The sequence below is a fragment of the Choloepus didactylus genome, chromosome 2 (assembly GCF_015220235.1).
Source record: "Choloepus didactylus isolate mChoDid1 chromosome 2, mChoDid1.pri, whole genome shotgun sequence".
Classification (NCBI taxonomy): domain Eukaryota; kingdom Metazoa; phylum Chordata; class Mammalia; order Pilosa; family Megalonychidae; genus Choloepus; species Choloepus didactylus.
Genome location: NC_051308.1, coordinates 79,319,452 through 79,336,701, shown reverse-complemented (window position 1 = coordinate 79,336,701; position 17,250 = coordinate 79,319,452). Strand labels below are relative to the sequence as shown.

The 17,250-nt window shown below is 38.6% G+C and overlaps 1 protein-coding gene across 1 annotated transcript; it reads right to left on the bottom strand.

Annotated features, from left to right (window-relative positions):
• Positions 1 to 399: 399 nt before the first annotated feature.
• ARPC5 (actin related protein 2/3 complex subunit 5) lies at positions 400 to 17,133 on the bottom strand. Its single transcript, XM_037825195.1, has 4 exons — positions 16,778 to 17,133; positions 14,349 to 14,421; positions 4,175 to 4,351; positions 400 to 1,771 (listed from the first exon to the last, which is right to left on the bottom strand). The coding sequence occupies exons 1-4, from the start codon at positions 16,918 to 16,920 to the stop codon at positions 1,709 to 1,711; spliced, it is 456 nt and encodes a 151-aa protein (XP_037681123.1). The 5' UTR covers positions 16,921 to 17,133; the 3' UTR covers positions 400 to 1,708.
• Between the last annotated feature and the right edge of the window lie 117 nt (positions 17,134 to 17,250).

The following is a 17,250-nucleotide window of genomic DNA, read 5'->3' as shown; positions in this document are numbered from 1 at the left end:
AACCTAGTCAGGTGCAGTTGGAAAGTAAAAACAGAGGATGCTGTAGGTAAGAATAAGAAACAAATTTGGCATGTAAGAAAGAGGGGTTTAGAACCTGGGAGTAAATGGTTGCAGCTACTAGGCTAATTTGCACATGGCTAATTTGCACATTCTAGTCTAAGTCTTTTGGTGTGATACTCCAAGTTTTCAGCTGGCATCCAAAGGACTATGGAATCACGCCAAAGGCTCCAGTAGTGCTCTGATACCATTAATGACTCTCCCCTTTATTTTACCTTATATTTGTAAAAGTAGTCTTATAAACCGTTTGTATGAAATTAGTTCTTATACAGAGTACAATAACCTGGTAGTGGCAGCAGGAAATCTTTCTTCTTAATCATAAAAGTAAGAGAGCTAGAAAAATAAAATATTCAACACTGACATTTTATTTTCTGAACTTTATCATTTTTACAAAACAAAACAGCAGTTATCAAAAACAGCAAAGAGTATACAATTTCTGTACCAGTTTTCACATAAGTCAATGATTATGAAACTGGTATCCAATGTAAATACTAAACACAGGCTGATTTCCCTTCTGGTCAAATGCTTTTGGGTATTTGTTTTGGAGCTACTGAAGAATAGCTTTTTATAAGCACCAGTCATTTTCTTAAGAACTGATTTGGTTTGTCCAACAAAGTAAACACTTTTTGCTGTGTGGCATTTTCTTTTTTAAAAATCACTGAGATAAAATATGGAATGTATATTTGTTTGGATCTGAACCAAATCTTTTGAGAACCCAATTACCCTGAAGAATACTGAAGACATTTATAGGGCATATTAAATACTAATTGCACATCTCATAATGTCTAAGGCAGCTTCTGTATTTCTATAGAAAATAGCATTTCATTCAGAGACTGCCCAGGGAATGAACTACATCACAGTGTCCATATCCTTTCTGATTTGGATTACAGTTTCCCCAAATAGGGCCATATTATTAGATTTTGGGGACAAAAGTTTTATGCTCATGCCAAACAGGCTCTGATATTTTATAGATACATTTATATAGAGCAAGACTCCTTGCTCTGGACCCTGGGTAACCACAAAGAAATTGAGAAGCCATGATTACTGGATGTTGAAAGGAAGAAAGCATACTTAAAAACTCACAGCATAGATAATCTGGAGGCTAGCAGAAACAAAGCTGTAACTTTGTAGTGGTGTTCATCCACCACAAGTTCCAGAAACACATTTGCTTAAATAGGGGAAGTATGGTCCAGTTTTGCAATGTTAATAGCTGCCAGTCTCTCAAACATATTTTTTTATACAGATCACTGCTTGGCTAGCAATGAGTTAGGAAACTGGCCTCAAATTTTTAACGTATCTCTCAGTATTAGTCAAAACAAAACAAAACAAAACCCAGCCAATAGGGATTAAAAATTGCACAATTAAACCTGACTGTAAACTACACTATTTACAGACTGGTATTCACATCACTGAAATAGCTTTTGAGAGCATGAAATACTCCTGTTGAAACAAAATTTCCTCTCTATTATCCCAATTTTCATTAAAAGAAAAGCTGATATATAATTTTCTTTTTTACAGATATGAAAAAGGAAGCAAGAAGGCAAAGCTGAGAAAAACAGATGCTACTCAAAAGGCAGCGGTAGCATTTGGTTGTTTTGGTCTTTGTACCAGCAACTCCCATTCCCATGGCAGATATCCAGTTCCTGCTGGACTACACTGTTTTCCTTGCAGTCAAGACTCGAACGATGGACCCTACTCCTCCAGCTGCAAGGGCCTAAAAACAAACCAAAATGTAAATGTTGAGAAACGTAAGGAATAAATTCTTATATTAAGTATTTTCTTTAAAGAAGGAATATGTGCAGCTATACATTTCAAATTCATTAATTTAATAATTACTTCCTGAATACTGATTATGCACCAGATACTATTCTTGCACTGGGGATACAGTAATAAACAAACCTTACCCTTGTGCCCTTATAGTCTAGTGAGATCCTAGTTTACATTCCACTACATTGTTTCCAAATAACAATGTTTAAAAACAATCCACAGCATAATGTTCATGCCTAAAATAGATCCTCAGATATAAATTTAGGACATTATATATATGCATTATTTAAAGAAATAATGATGGTAATAGAAATGGTAGCATTTATTTCTAGAACAAAAAATTTGTTTCTTATTCTCTTCTCTCATTCAAAGTACATAGTCAAGAAGAAATTTAAACTGGGATCAACCATACCGAGTTCCATTTAGATTAGACAGTCCAGAGTTTGTCAGACTATTTTCTCCAAAGCTAAGAAGACATTATTTAATAGCCAAGAATTTAGGAACTTAAGTTAACTCATTTTATCTTGAGAAACTGGAAGTCTGATTAAGTATTAGCAATTTGCTTCTCTGGTTTACATCTGTTCAAAAACAGTACCTCTGTGTATTTGGTACTGTGCTAGATGCTGAGATTCAAAAGTAAAAAAATACAGCATCTTCTGGTCTAGTGGGAGGAGAAAGATATATAAACAGGTAGTTTTAATATAATGTATGAAGTGACAGAATTAAGCTTAGGGTACTATAAAAGCACAGAGGAGCACATACCCAGCCTGAAGGTATAGAGAAATGTGTCAGATAAGACTTCCTGGTGAAAATGATACATTAAATGGATGACATAAAAGGGAAATGAAGGCATTCAGGAAGACAAAGAATCATAAGCAAAGGAATGGGAGTGTGCAACTGTATAGTGCATTCAGGAAAAAGGTTAGCAGCACTGCCGGAACATAAGGGGAAGAATGATGGGAAGATTAGTCTGTATTTGAGAACTTGGAATTTACTGCAGATTAGTGACAGGGCAGAACTGGAATTTACAGACATTGGTGGAGTAAAAGATTTGAGGAAGGCAAAATTGGTAGCTGGGAGACCAGTTAGGAAACTATAGCAACAAATTCGGAGAGACACTGTGAACTGTTGCATTATAGATGGACTCGAGTGGATGGATTTGATAAGTATTTAGGAGATAAGACTTGCAAAACAAAAACAAAACTTGACTAATGTTAGTAAGAGGTAAAACCAGTATGTGTCTCACTTTCCCCATCCACAAAAGGGGAATAATAGCAGGACTTCCCTCCTAGTATTTTTTGAGGACTACATGAGTTAATGTTTACAAAGTGCTTAGAACAGTACTTGGAATAAAAGTGCTCAATCAATGTTAGCTATGATCCTGAGGCTATACTGGAACTAGTCTTGTGTTTTAAAACTGGCTTTTTATCTGTAAATTGAGGATGATAATGATGTAGGGCTGTTGTGAGAATTAAATGAAACATAAACTCACAGTACAGTACCTGGCAAAAAGAAATTGCTTCATAAATAGGATGCTTGAAAAATAGGATGACCATCAAGATTATTGCCCAATTTGGGACCCTTCAGAGTGAAAGGGGAACTATTTATAATTATTCTGGGATAACAGGCTTAAACTGGGGCTGTCTTGGGAAAACTGGCAGGCATAGTTATCCTATCCATAAATGTTAGTTCTTTATATTTGATAGTATTGAGGCTTGACCAATGCTAAATACCAAGTTTTACTATCTATTCTTATCCCAAATGTATATGTGTGTGTGTTTTTACTTGGATACACTTAAGACAGACATTCAATAACTTCTGACAAGCTGAGTTTCTGGAATTGCTAGAAGGTGGAGAATATTCCCCATACCTATGGTTTACTCTATTTAAATGTTAAATTGTTTACATTTATATCAATACATACAAGAGTTGGGCAGTAAAGATTACCTTATTAATTTTTTACCTAAAGCAAAACTTTACTTCTACCCTGTTTTTTTGAAGAATGCTGCACCAGCATTTGCTTACATAAAATATATTTAATGAAAAAAAAAATAAAGAATTCTTGATTTTTATTGCTTATTTTCTTTAGCAAGGTTTTGATTTAGTTCAAAATTCAAAATTATGTTTAATGAATAACCATCATTCAATAAATGTAAGTGCTGTAAATCAGAACCTCTTAAGAGAAGACCAAGGCTAGTAAGCATAAATCTGAACTTTCATTTTCATGCATGTATTTGTAGTAACAAAGAGTATCACAAGAAAGTCAAAATCGTTATTTAGGTGAGAGAGGTTGTTCTTTTTACTCTATTACAAAGGAACCAGTCATGAAGATTTGTAATTCATAACTTACCTTTTCATGCCATTGCAGTAACACAGCACTGCTATTGTCAGAGGGGCTTTCAAAGCCTTTATAAATATACTTCATTAGGAGATCCACACTACTCTTGTCCAGAGATTGAACTGCCTTCTCAATATCGTTAGCTTTAAAAGAGATAAGCACCTTCAGGACAATGCTGCCTGCCCGATCCTGAGGGTAAATAAAAAACAGAACATTTAGACCTATGTGTGTTGGGGCTGAGGGGGAGTTGGTAATTTTAGAAAGGCCATACAAAGAAGCTGACATTTGAATAAAGACCTGAAGGAAGTGAAAGAGGAAGCCTTGTGGATATCTGAGGAGTGTTTTACACAGAGGAAAGAACAAGTGTTGTTAGTATGTGCTTAGTGTGATCAAGGAATGGCAAAAGAACTAAAGTGGGTGAAGCAGAGAGGTGGCAGACTAGTAGGAGAGAAAGTCAGACTAGTAGGAAATGGAAATCCAGGTCACATGAAGCCTACAGACCATTGAAAGAACTCTGGCTTTTACTCTGAGAGAAATGAGAAGCTGTTAGAAGATTTTTGAAAACAGTGACATAATCTGACATATTTTTAAAAGATCACTTTGACTGCTATTTGAGAATAAGATGGGGGTGGGGGTGGGGGTGAGAGATGTTGGGCAGGTGGCAAGGCAGAAGCAGGGAGACCAATTAGGAAGTTGCAGGCAATAACAGAGGCAACAACTAATAGCGTTTTTGGCTAGTGTGGCAGCAGTGGAGGTGGTGAGAAGTGGACAGATTCAGATTCTTGGATTCTTGAAGGCAGAGCTGACAGGATTTGCTAACAGATCTAATGGGCTAGTTTAACACCTTGTTAAATCAACATTTAAACTTTACTTCCTGATCTTAAAAATTTGCAGTTCTACCTTGAACTACTCTTCAGAAACAAGTTTTTTTCCACTATCATTTGACTATAGTTATGGAACACAGTGATCTTCATTTATAATGATCTTTTTTTTTTTTGGCAAAAAACTGCTCGAAAAGCAAAGTTACTTTCTTACCCATTAAGCCATGCAAAGGGAACATTTAATTTGCTCTTTCAACAGTCTGCTTCTCCTATTCAAGACAAAAGAATACCTTTGGTATTCCTACTGGTCAGAATTTTACAAAATGTTTCTACCACCCATTGTTACTTTTGGCTTACAGACTATGCAATTACCCAAATTAGAAAAATAGCTTTCCATCCAAAACTAAAACTCCCACCCACAAGCAGGGATAAAAATCACGCACATAAAAACTGAAGGTGGTAAAACTGAAATTTCAGTGAAGTTCCCTAAAACTTTTAAAAACCAATGAAAATTTCCCCCTTATAAAAAATCATGGGAGGCGGGGCAAGATGGCGGACTGGTGAGCTGTATGTTTTAGTTACTCCTCCAGGAAAGTAGGCAGACAGCCAGGAACTGCGTGGACTGGACACCACAGAGCAATCTGACTTTGGGCATACTTCATACAACACTCATGAAAACGTGGAACTGCTGAGATCAGCGAAATCTGTAAGTTTTTGTGGCCAGGGGACCCGCACCCCTCCCTGCCAGGCTCAGTCCCGTGGGAGGAGGGGCTGTCAGCTCCGGGAAGGAGAAGGGAGAACTGCAGTGGCAGCCCTTATCGGAAACTCATTCTACTGATCCAAACTCCAACCATAGATAGACTGAGACCAGACACCAGAGAATCTGAGAGCAGCCAGCCCAGCAGAGAGGAGACAGGCATAGAAAAAAACAGCACGAAAAACTCCAAAATAAAAGCGGAGGATTTTTGGAGTTCTGGTGAACATAGAAAGGGGAAGGGCAGAGCTCAGGCCCTGAGGCTCATATGCAAATCCCGAAGAAAAGCTGATCTCTCTGCCCTGTGGACCTTTCCTTAATGGCCCTAATTGCTTTGTCTCTTAGCATTTCAATAACCCATTAGATCTCTGAGGAGGGCCCTTTTTTTTTTTTTTTTAAATCCTTTTTTCTGTTTCTAAAACAATTACTCTAAGAAGCCCAATACAGAAAGCTTCAAAGACTTGCAATTTGGGCAGGTCAAGACAAGAGCAGAACTAAGAGAGCTCTGAGACAAAAGGCAATAATCCAGTGGCTGAGAAATTTCACTAAACACCACAACTTCCCAAGAAAAGGGGGGTGTCCGCTGACAGCCATCATCCTGGTGGACAGGAAACATTCCTGCCCATCGCCAGCCCCATAGCCCAGAGCTGCCCCAGACAACCCAGTGTGACGGAAGTGCTTCAAATAACAGGCACACTCCTAAAAACTGGGCGTGGACATTAGCCTTCCCTGCAACCTCAGCTGACTGTCCCAGAGTTGGGAAGGTGGAGCAGTGTGAATTAACAAAGCCCCATTCAGCCATCATTTCAGCAGACTGGGAGCCTCCCTACACAGCCAGCAGCCCAGAACCGCCCTGGGGGGATGGCACTCACCTGTGACATAGCACAGTCATCCCCCTCAACAGAGGACCAGGGGGTGCATGACCTGGAAGAGGGACCCACTTGCAAGTCTCAGGAGCCATACGCCAATACCAAGGACTTGTGGGTCAGTGGCAGAGACAAACTGTGGCAGGACTGAACTGAAGGATTAGACTATTGCAGCAGCTTTAAAACTCTAGGATCATCAGGGAGATTTGATTGTTAGAGCCACTCCCACTCCCTGACTGCCCAGAAACACGCCCCATATACAGGGCGGGCAACACCAACTACACACGCAAGCTTGGTACACCAATTGGACACCACAAGACTCACTCCCCCACTCACCAAAAAGGCAAAGCAGGGGAGAACTGGCTTGTGGAGAACAGATGGCTCGTGGACGCCACCTGCTGGTTAGTTAGAGAAAATGTACTCCACGAAGCTGTAGATCTGATAAATTAGAGATAAGGACTTCAATTGGTCTACACATCCTAAAAGAACCCTATCAAGTTCAGCAAATGCCAAGAGGCCAAAAACAACAGAAAATTATAAAGCATATGAAAAAACCAGACGATATGGATAACCCAAGCCCAAGCACCCAAATCAAAAGATCAGAAGAGACACAGCACCTAGAGCAGCTACTCAAAGAACTAAAGATGAACAATGAGACCATAGTACAGAATACAAAGGATATCAAGAAGACCCTAGAAGAGCATAAAGAAGACATTGCAAGACAAAATAAAAAAATAGATGATCATATGGAAATTAAAGAAACTGTTGACCAAATTAAAAAGATTCTGGACACTCATAGTACAAGACTAGAGGAAGTTGAACAACGAATCAGTGACCTCGAAGATGACAGAATGGAAAATGAAAGCATAAAAGAAAGAATGGGGAAAAAAATTGAAAAAATCGAAACGGACCTCAGGGATATGATAGATAATATAAAACGTCCAAATATAAGACTCATCGGTGTTCCAGAAGGGGAAGAAAAGGGTAAAGGTCTAGGAAGAGTATTCAAAGAAGTTGTTGAGGAAAACTTCCCAAATCTTCTAAACAACATAAATACACAAATCATAAATGCTCAGCAAACCCCAAATAGAATAAATCCAAATAAACCCACTCCGAGACATATTCTGATCACACTGTCAAACACGGAAGAGAAGGACCAAGTTCTGAAAGCAGCAAGAGGAAAGCAATTCACCACATACAAAGGAAACAGCATAAGACTAAGTAGTGACTACTCAGCAGCCACCATGGAGGCAAGAAGGCAGTGGCACGATATATTTAAAATTCTGAGTGAGAATAATTTCCAACCAAGAATACTTTATCCAGCAAAGCTCTCCTTCAAATTTGAGGGAGAGCTTAAATTTTTCACAGACAAACAAATGCTGAGAGAATTTGCTAACAAGAGACCTGGCCTACTGGAGATACTAAAGGGAGCCCTACAGACAGAGAAACAAACAAAGGACAGAGAGACATGGAGAAAGGTTCAGTACTAAAGAGATTCGGTATGGGTACAATAAAGGATATTAATAGACAGAGGGGAAAAATATGACAAACATAAACCAAAGGATAAGACGGCTGATTCAAGAAATGCCTTCACGGTTGTAATGTTGAACGTAAATGGATTAAACTCCCCAATTAAAAGATATAGATTCACAGAATGGATCAAAAAAAATGAACCATCAATATGTTGCATACAAGAGACTCATCTTAGACACAGGGACACGAAGAAATTGAAAGTGAAAGGATGGAAAAAAATATTTCATGCAAGCTACAGCCAAAAGAAAGCAGGTGTAGCAATATTAATCTCAGATAAAATAGACTTTAAATGCAGGGATGTTTTGAGAGACAAAGAAGGCCACTACATACTAGTAAAAGGGGCAATTCAACAAGAAGAAATAACAATCGTAAATGTCTATGTACCCAATCAAGGTGCCTCAAAATACATGAGAGAAACACTGGCAAAACTAAAGGAAGCAATTGATGTTTCCACAATAACTGTGGGAGACTTCAACACAGCACTCTCTCCTATAGATAGATCAACCAGACAGAAGACCAGTAAGGAAATTGAAAACCTAAACAATCTGATAAATGAATTAGATTTAACAGACATATACAGGACATTACATCCCAAATCACCAGGATTCACATACTTTTCTAGTGCTCGCGGAACATTCTCCAGAATAGATCATATGCTGGGACATAAAACAAGCCTCAATAAATTTAAAAAGATCGAAATTACTCAAAGCACATTCTCTGACCACAATGGAATACAATTAGAAGTCAATAACCATCAGAGACTTAGAAAATTCACAAATACCTGGAGGTTAAACAACACACTACTAAACAATCAGTGGGTTAAAGAAGAAATAGCAAGAGAAATTGCTAAATATATAGAGATGAATGAAAATGAGAACACAACATACCAAAACCTATGGGATGCAGCAAAAGCAGTGCTGAGGGGGAAATTTATAGCACTAAACGCATATATTAAAAAGGAAGAAAGAGCCAAAATCAAAGAACTAATGGATCAACTGAAGAAGCTAGAAAATGAACAGCAAACCAATCCTAAACCAAGTAGAAGGAAAGAAATAACAAGGATTAAAGCGGAAATAAATGACATAGAGAACAAAAAAAGAATAGAGAGGATAAATATCACCAAAAGTTGGTTCTTTGAGAAGATCAACAAGATTCACAAGCCCCTAGCTAGACTGACAAAATCAAAGAGAGAAGACCCATATAAACAAAATAATGAATGAAAAAGGTGACATAACTGCAGATCCTGAAGAAATTAAAAAAATTATAAGAGGATACTATGAACAACTGTATGGCAACAAACTGGATAATGTAGAGGAAATGGACAATTTCCTGGAAACATATGAACAACCTAGACTGACCAGAGAAGAAACAGAAGACCTCAACCAACCCATCACAAGCAAAGAGATCCAATCAGTCATCAAAAATCTTCCCACAAATAAATGCCCAGGGCCAGATGGCTTCACAGGGGAATTCTACCAAACTTTCCAGAAAGAACTGACACCAATCTTACTCAAACTCTTTCAAAACATCGAAGAAAATGGGACACTACCTAACTCATTTTATGAAGCTAACATCAATCTAATACCAAAACCAGGCAAAGATGCTACAAAAAAGGAAAACTACCGGCCAATCTCCCTAATGAATATAGATGCAAAAGTCCTAAACAAAATACTTGCAAATCGAATCCAAAGACACATTAAAAAAATCATACACCATGACCAAGTGGGGTTTATTCCAGGCATGCAAGGATGGTTCAACATAAGAAAATCAATGTATTACAACACATTAACAAGTCTAAAGGGAAAAATCAATTGATCATCTCAATAGATGCTGAAAAAGCATTTGACAAAATCCAACATCCGTTTTTGATAAAAACACTTCAAAAGGTAGGAATTGAAGGAAATTTCCTCAACATGATAAAGAGCATATATGAAAAACCCACAGCCAGCATAGTACTCAATGGTGAGAGACTGAAAGCCTTCCCTCTAAGATCAGGAACAAGACAAGGATGCCCGCTGTCACCACTGTTATTCAACATTGTGCTGGAAGTGCTAGCCAGGGCAATCCGGCAAGACAAAGAAATAAAAGGCATCCAAATTGGAAAAGAAGAAGTAAAACTGTCATTGTTTGCAGATGATATGATCTTATATTTAGAAAACCCTGAGAAATTGACGATACAGCTACTAGAGCTAATAAACAAATTTAGCAAAGTAGCGGGATACAAGTTTAATGCACAGAAGTCAGTAATGTTTCTGTATGCTAGAAATGAACAAACTGAAGAGACACTCAAGAAAAAGATACCATTTTCAATAGCAACTAAAAAAATCAAGTACCTAGGAATCAACTTAACCAAAGATGTAAAAGACCTATACAAAGAAAAGTACGTAACTCTACTAAAAGAAATAGAAGGGGACCTTAAAAGATGGAAAAATATTCCATGTTCATGGATAGGAAGGCTAAATGTCATTAAGATGTCAATTCTACCCAAACTCATCTACAGATTCAATGCAATCCCAATCAAAATTCCAACAACCTACTTTGCAGACTTGGAAAAGCTAGTTATCAAATTTATTTGGAAAGGGAAGATGCCTCGAATTGCTAAAGACACTCTAAAAAAGAAAAACGAAGTGGGAGGACTTACACTCCCTGACTTTGAAGCTTATTATAAAGCCGCAGTTGCCAAAACAGCATGGTACTGGCACAAAGATAGACATATAGATCAATGGAATCGAATTGAGAATTCAGAGATAGACCCTCAGATCTATGGCCGACTGATCTTTGATAAGGCCCCCAAAGTCACTGAACTGAGTCATAATGGTCTTTTCAACAAATGGGGCTGGGAGAGTTGGATATCCATATCCAAAAGAATGAAAGAGGACCCCTATCTCACCCCCTACACAAAAATTAACTCAAAATGGACCAAAGATCTCAATATAAAAGAAAGTACCACAAAACTCCTAGAAGATAATGTAGGAAAACATCTTCAAGACCTTGTATTAGGCGGCCACTTCCTAGACTTTACACCCAAAGCACAAGCAACAAAAGAAAAAATAGATAAATGGGAACTCCTCAAGCTTAGAAGTTTCTGCACCTCAAAGGAATTTCTCAAAAAGGTAAAGAGGCAGCCAACTCAATGGGAAAAAATTTTTGGAAACCATGTATCTGACAAAAGACTGATATCTTGCATATATAAAGAAATCCTACAACTCAATGACAATAGTACAGACAGCCCAATTACAAAATGGGCAAAAGATATGAAAAGACAGTTCTCTGAAGAGGAAATACAAATGGCCAAGAAACACATGAAAAAATGTTCAGCTTCACTAGCTATTAGAGAGATGCAAATTAAGACCACAATGAGATACCATCTAACACCGATTAGAATGGCTGCCATTAAACAAACAGGAAACTACAGATGCTGGAGGGGATGTGGAGAAATTGGAACTCTTATTCACTGTTGGTGGGACTGTATAATGGTTCAGCCACTCTGGAAGTCAGTCTGGCAGTTCCTTAGAAAACTAGATATAGAGTTACCGTTCGATCCAGCGATTGCACTTCTCGGTATATACCCGGAAGGTCGGAAAGCAGTGACACGAACAGATATCTGCACGCCAATGTTCATAGCAGCATTATTCACAATTGCCAAGAGATGGAAACAACCCAAATGTCCTTCAACAGATGAGTGGATAAATAAAATGTGGTATATACACACGATGGAATTCTACACGGCAATAAGAAGGAACGACCTCGTGAAACATATGACAACATGGATGAACCTTGAAGACATAATGCTGAGCGAAATAAGCCAGGCACAAAAAGAGAAATATTATATGCTACCACTAATGTGAACTTTGAAAAATGTAAAACAAATGGTTTATAATGTAGAATGTAGGGGAACTAGCAATAGAGAGCAATTAAGGAAGGGGGAACAATAATCCAAGAAGAACAGATAAGCTATTTAACGTTCTGGGGATGCCCAAGAATGACTATGGTCTGTTAATTTCTGATGGATATAGTAGGAACAAGTTCACAGAAATGTTGCTATATTAGGTAACTTTCTTGGGGTAAAGTAGGAACAGGTTGGAAGTTGAGCAGTTATCTTAGGTTAGTTGTCTTTTTCTTACTCCCTTTTTATGGTCTCTTTGAAATGTTCTTTTATTGTACGTTTTTTTTTTTTTTTTAAATTTTTTTTCATACAGTTGATTTAACAAAGAAGGGAAAGTTAAAAAAAAAAAAAAAAAAGAAAGAAAAACAAGGAAAAAAATATGTAGTGCCCCCTTGAGGAGCCTGTGGAGAATCCAGGGGTATTGGCCTACCCCACCTCGATGGTTGCTAACATGACCACAGACATAGGGGACTGGTGGTTTGATGGGCTGAGCCCTCTACCATAGGTTTTACCCTTGGGAAGACGGTTGCTGCAAAGGAGAGGCTAGGCCTCCCTATGATTGTGCCTAAGAGCCCCCTCCCGAATGCCTCTTTGTTGGTCAGATGTGGCCCTCTCTCTAGCTAAGCCAACTTGAAAGGTGAAATCACTGCTCTCCCCACCACGTGGGATCAGACACCCAGGGGAGTGAATCTCCCTGGCAACGTGGAATATGACTCCCAGGGAGGAATGTAGACCTGGCATCATGGGACGGAGAACATCTTCTTGACCAAAAGGGGGATGTGAAAGGAAATGAAATAAGCTTCAGTGGCAGAGAGATTCCAAAAGGAGCCGAGAGGTCACTGTGGTGGGCACTCTTACGCACACTTTAGACAACCCTTTTTAGGTTCTAAAGAATTGGGGTAGCTGGTGGTGGATACCTGAAAGTATCAAACTACAACCCAGAACCCATGAATCTCGAAGACAATTGTATAAAAATGTAGCTAATGAGGGGTGACAATGGGATTGGGAAAGCCATAAGGACCACACTCCCCTTTGTCTAGTTTATGGATGGATGAGTAGAAAAATAGGGGAAGGAAACAAACAGACAAAGGTACCCAGTGTTCTTTTTTACTTCAACTGCTCTTTTTCACTCTAATTATTATTCTTGTTATTTTTGGGTGTGTGCTAATGAAGGTGTCAGGGATTGATTTAGGTGATGAATGTACCACTATGTAATGGTACTGTGAACAATCGAATGTATGATTTGTTTTGTATGACTGCGTGGTATGTGAATATATCTCAATAAAATGAAGATAAAAAAAAATGATGTTGCCTAGATAATTGTTATGCATTTTCATAAGTTATAACTGCTCTTCAATTAAGGAGATTCTTGAGTCTCCGAGGACGTGTACATAGCCACTGGCAGAGGGGATAAATGCTTTAGGTTTCATTTTAAATAATGAATAAAGAATAAGTTAGTAACTAAATAGGTTCTTAAGAATTAGTGAAAGACTGCTGCTGGGAATGTAAATTGCACAACTTTTCTGGAGGACAATTTTGCAATACTGTATGTATCAAAAGCCCTAAAAAAAGTACATTCTTTGATCCTGTAATTCATTTATAGAAGTTTCTCCAAAGGAAAAAAATTAAGAATTTATAAAAAATTATTCAATCCAGTATTGATATAACAGGAAAAAATGTTCAATAATCTAAGTGTATGACAAGATTAGTTTATACATAAGCTAAAGCATATCTATATGCAACCATTTAAAATGTTAAAGAAATAAACTTATTGTGGAGGAAAGAAGTTCATGTACTCTGCTATACAGTTGAAAGAGCAGGTTATAAAATTCCATTTTTATTTAAAGAAAACACTAATAGAAAAAATTTATAAGCATATATCCACACCAAAAAAAAATTTATTGCTGTGTGGTGGGATTATAGATGATTATCTGTTTATCTCCATAGATCTCTGGTTTTCTATAATAAATATTTAATACTAGTATAATTTTTAAAAAATATTTTAAAAGCAAGCAAATAGAATGTTTATGTCTGTAAAAGCTTTATTCTTCAAGGCCTTGCTCAAATTCAACCTGAGCAGCCTTCCTTAAAAACATACAGAAATGATTTCTATCATTTGAACTGTCAGAACTTATTATGCCTACCATGCATTATCGTAACTATATTAGACAACTATTTTCTCATATGTGAATTTATCAAACTAAATTGTAACTCTTCTATGTCAAAGATAGTAAATAGCTAAAACAGTTGTTGGTTTTGTGAAACTTCAGAGGATTTGGGGACAAATGATAAGATAGCAGAGATCACTGTGCTGTCTGTGACTCACCTTCACCGCCTGACTCTTGGTGTTGATAGGAGGATTTTTCAGAGCTGCTTGTAGAGCAGCTGTCATGTTTCCTGTGATGGAGGTTAAGGGGGTAACAGGAAAGGGCAGTTCCCAGAAAAGCATCATAACTATCACTAACCAATGATTTCTATTACTTGACTTTATGCATAAGAAGAAAAAATTACTATGGTCACTATGTTCAATATTGGAAAATTCAATGTGCTGGTTTCAAGGATGGCAATCAAAGGTAAAAAGTACTGAAGACAAGAGAACATTAAACTATTTTTTTATAATGACCGTTTCACCCTTGGTTCTAACTATCAATGAATAATTTGATCTTTCGTATTCCAGTGAGAAACATATGCAAGCATTATTCAGAGTGGTATTAAAGAAACCCTAAAATATATATCATAATTATTAGGTCCCCAAATAAAAGAGCCTATCAACCAAATTATATTATGACTAGGGAAAAAAAGATCAAACTTTTACTAGAATTATATTCTATAATAGCTGAAATGCTGGTAGGAAATCCTGGTAGATCCTAGCACTCTGAATGATACTCATTAGCAATTTCTTAATATTGATGAGAAGAGGCATCACACAAAGTGTAATAATGCAAATGACCCTTAGGTGGCAGCTTAATTTTTCTGTTTTGGATATTTTCTTTCGTATTTCAAAGATCATTCAAACTGTCTTAGCCCATACCTATTAAATTTAGCCTCTCTGAAATCACCAGTGAGTTAGCAAGTATGAGAAATGGAAGGCCAATCAGAGTGTTAGAATGTACAGTCATTCCCCTAAAAGGAAAACCACAAAGTTCACTTATTTCCTCCATCTCTAGTGCAGGACTCCCTCTGTGAAAGCAGGATTGTCTCCCCTGGTTTTTAACAAATGTAGAAGAGATAATATCTTTATATTTTAAGATGAATTGATTAAAAATCAGATCCACTGGTAGGGATACAGCAGTATTATTTAAGAGTCATCACAAATCACTTAAAATAGGTTAAATTAGTCTCACAAAACATCATTTATCCATCCTCAAGAAAGCTTGCCAAAAAGAGTATTTACCACATCTTCTGAAAAAAAAGATCTGACACACACAAAAATCTTAAGGTGGTGGTCTTTCAAAGCTGTATGAACTTCTGGAGAAGCATACCTTTTGTAGATAGGTTCATTTTTTAAGATGCAAAACATCTCACAAATATTTAAATAATTCAAGATAGAAACTGCTGATTCTGAAAGTTGAGCAAATCAAGGGAACATATGTATGTTGATAAATGTTTAATGCAGTATTTTAGGAACTTTTAAGACCAGGTATAGTTGCTACCAAATATTTTGACCATATATTTCCCCCATTATAATTTAACAGGACATGTACGAGGAAAAAGTATAAAAAGCCTTCCTTCTCTTATGAATACACCCAGGAATAATTAGAAAAGCATACGTTCAGTCACTGAAAATCTCAAAAACTACAGCTTTGGTTATTGCAATATCTACATTTTTCTAAAACCATCTGATGCAAATATGAATATGAATATTCAAATATGCAAAACAAAATCCAGGCCCTGACAACCACATTTTAACTAAAACGGAAACAATTTCGGGATTCCAAAAATGATTCTGCTTTACACAAGTGACTCCTCTTCTATTTTAGTCATTAGAAGTTATTTTAAATATTTCCAGGAATTCTCCGTAGCCATTCCCCTTTTTCTTTCTAAGTTCCTTTTCTCAAGCAGGTAAAGCACTCCAAGCTTCCTTCTAGGGATTTTTTTTTTTTTTTTTTTTTTTTTTTGTACTCATTCCCTTCCCTTCCAGTTTATAAATTTTGTGCAAGCTATATTTTGCCCAATCCTTTTTTGTTAAAAAATAAGCAGCAGCTCGTGGGCTGAAAAGAGGGCCTCAATTCTGCGAACCGCCTCATCCCTCCCGTCAAGGAAGAAACTATCCTAACGCAATTAAAAAAAAAAAAAAAAAAAAAAGGCCACTAAAGAAACATTCCCTTTTCCCCAATCCGAAATTTCTGGAGCTATAGTGACCCCAGTAAATACCGTTCTGGAAAGAACACAGAGAGAACACAGCCCTACTGACAAGCATCAAATTCCTTCCCCAGCGCGGCGAGGGCGAGGCTGGCAAAGCCTGTTCCCCAGAGGCAGGAACTCTGGGCGCAACCTGAGGAGTCCGGGGCCGTGAAGGCGCGCTGGGAAAGGCAAGTTTCCCAGAGTGGGACCCTGAGGTTTCGAACCGGCTCGGTCAGAAACGGATGATCCCTCCCTTCTCAGACTGGGGGACCCAAAACAGGCAGGTTCCACCCGCGCGCCGCGGGGACGGCTTCGCGTCGGTACTGGGAGCGGCCCGTGGCTCTCAGACCCCGCACGGCGGCAGGGTCCGGGAAGAAGCGTGGGGTGGCAAGAGTGGGAACGCAAGGATATTGCCGCAGGCAGGAGTCCACCTCGCCCTCATCAGGCCCGGCCTGGCCGTCGCCTCCGTCTTCCTCGTCCACGAACTTGTTCTCGTCGTACTCATCCACGTCCACCTTCCGGAACCGGGCTGACGACACCGTATTCTTCGACATCCCTGATCCGGACCGATGGCAAAGGCCTCCTCTTATTACGACCGCTACCTCAGCAACCCCAACTCAGCAGGAACCCTCAGCCTGGCGCCTTCACTTCCCTCTTCCGCTCTGGGGCGTCGCCGGCAGCCGCGGCTCAGGCGGTTCTGAGCCTGCGCGAGGGCCCGCTCCTTCCTCTTCAGGTTCAAGCTCTTCTCAAGCCTCCTACGCCGCCCCGCTGTCCCCAGCGGAGCGCGGCAGGGAGGGAGCGCGCCGGTCGCTGTACGCAGGCGCAGACTCTCCGCAGGAGAGGGGCGGGGCTGGTTGAAGGAGACGGGGGCGGGTGGGGGCGGA

What these genes read in the sequence shown, in the direction of transcription:
- ARPC5 (XM_037825195.1), bottom strand. Translation starts at nt 16,920, where the DNA reads ATGTCGAAGAATACGGTGTCGTCAGCCCGGTTCCGGAAGGTGGACGTG. An exon ending in CCAAGAGTCAGGCGGTGAAG is followed by an intron (nt 4,352 to 14,348) that starts GTGAGTCACAGA and finishes ATTTACCCTCAG; the next exon opens with GATCGGGCAGGCAGCATTGT. An exon ending in TACTGCAATGGCATGAAAAG is followed by an intron (nt 1,772 to 4,174) that starts GTAAGTTATGAA and finishes GTTTGTTTTTAG; the next exon opens with GCCCTTGCAGCTGGAGGAGT.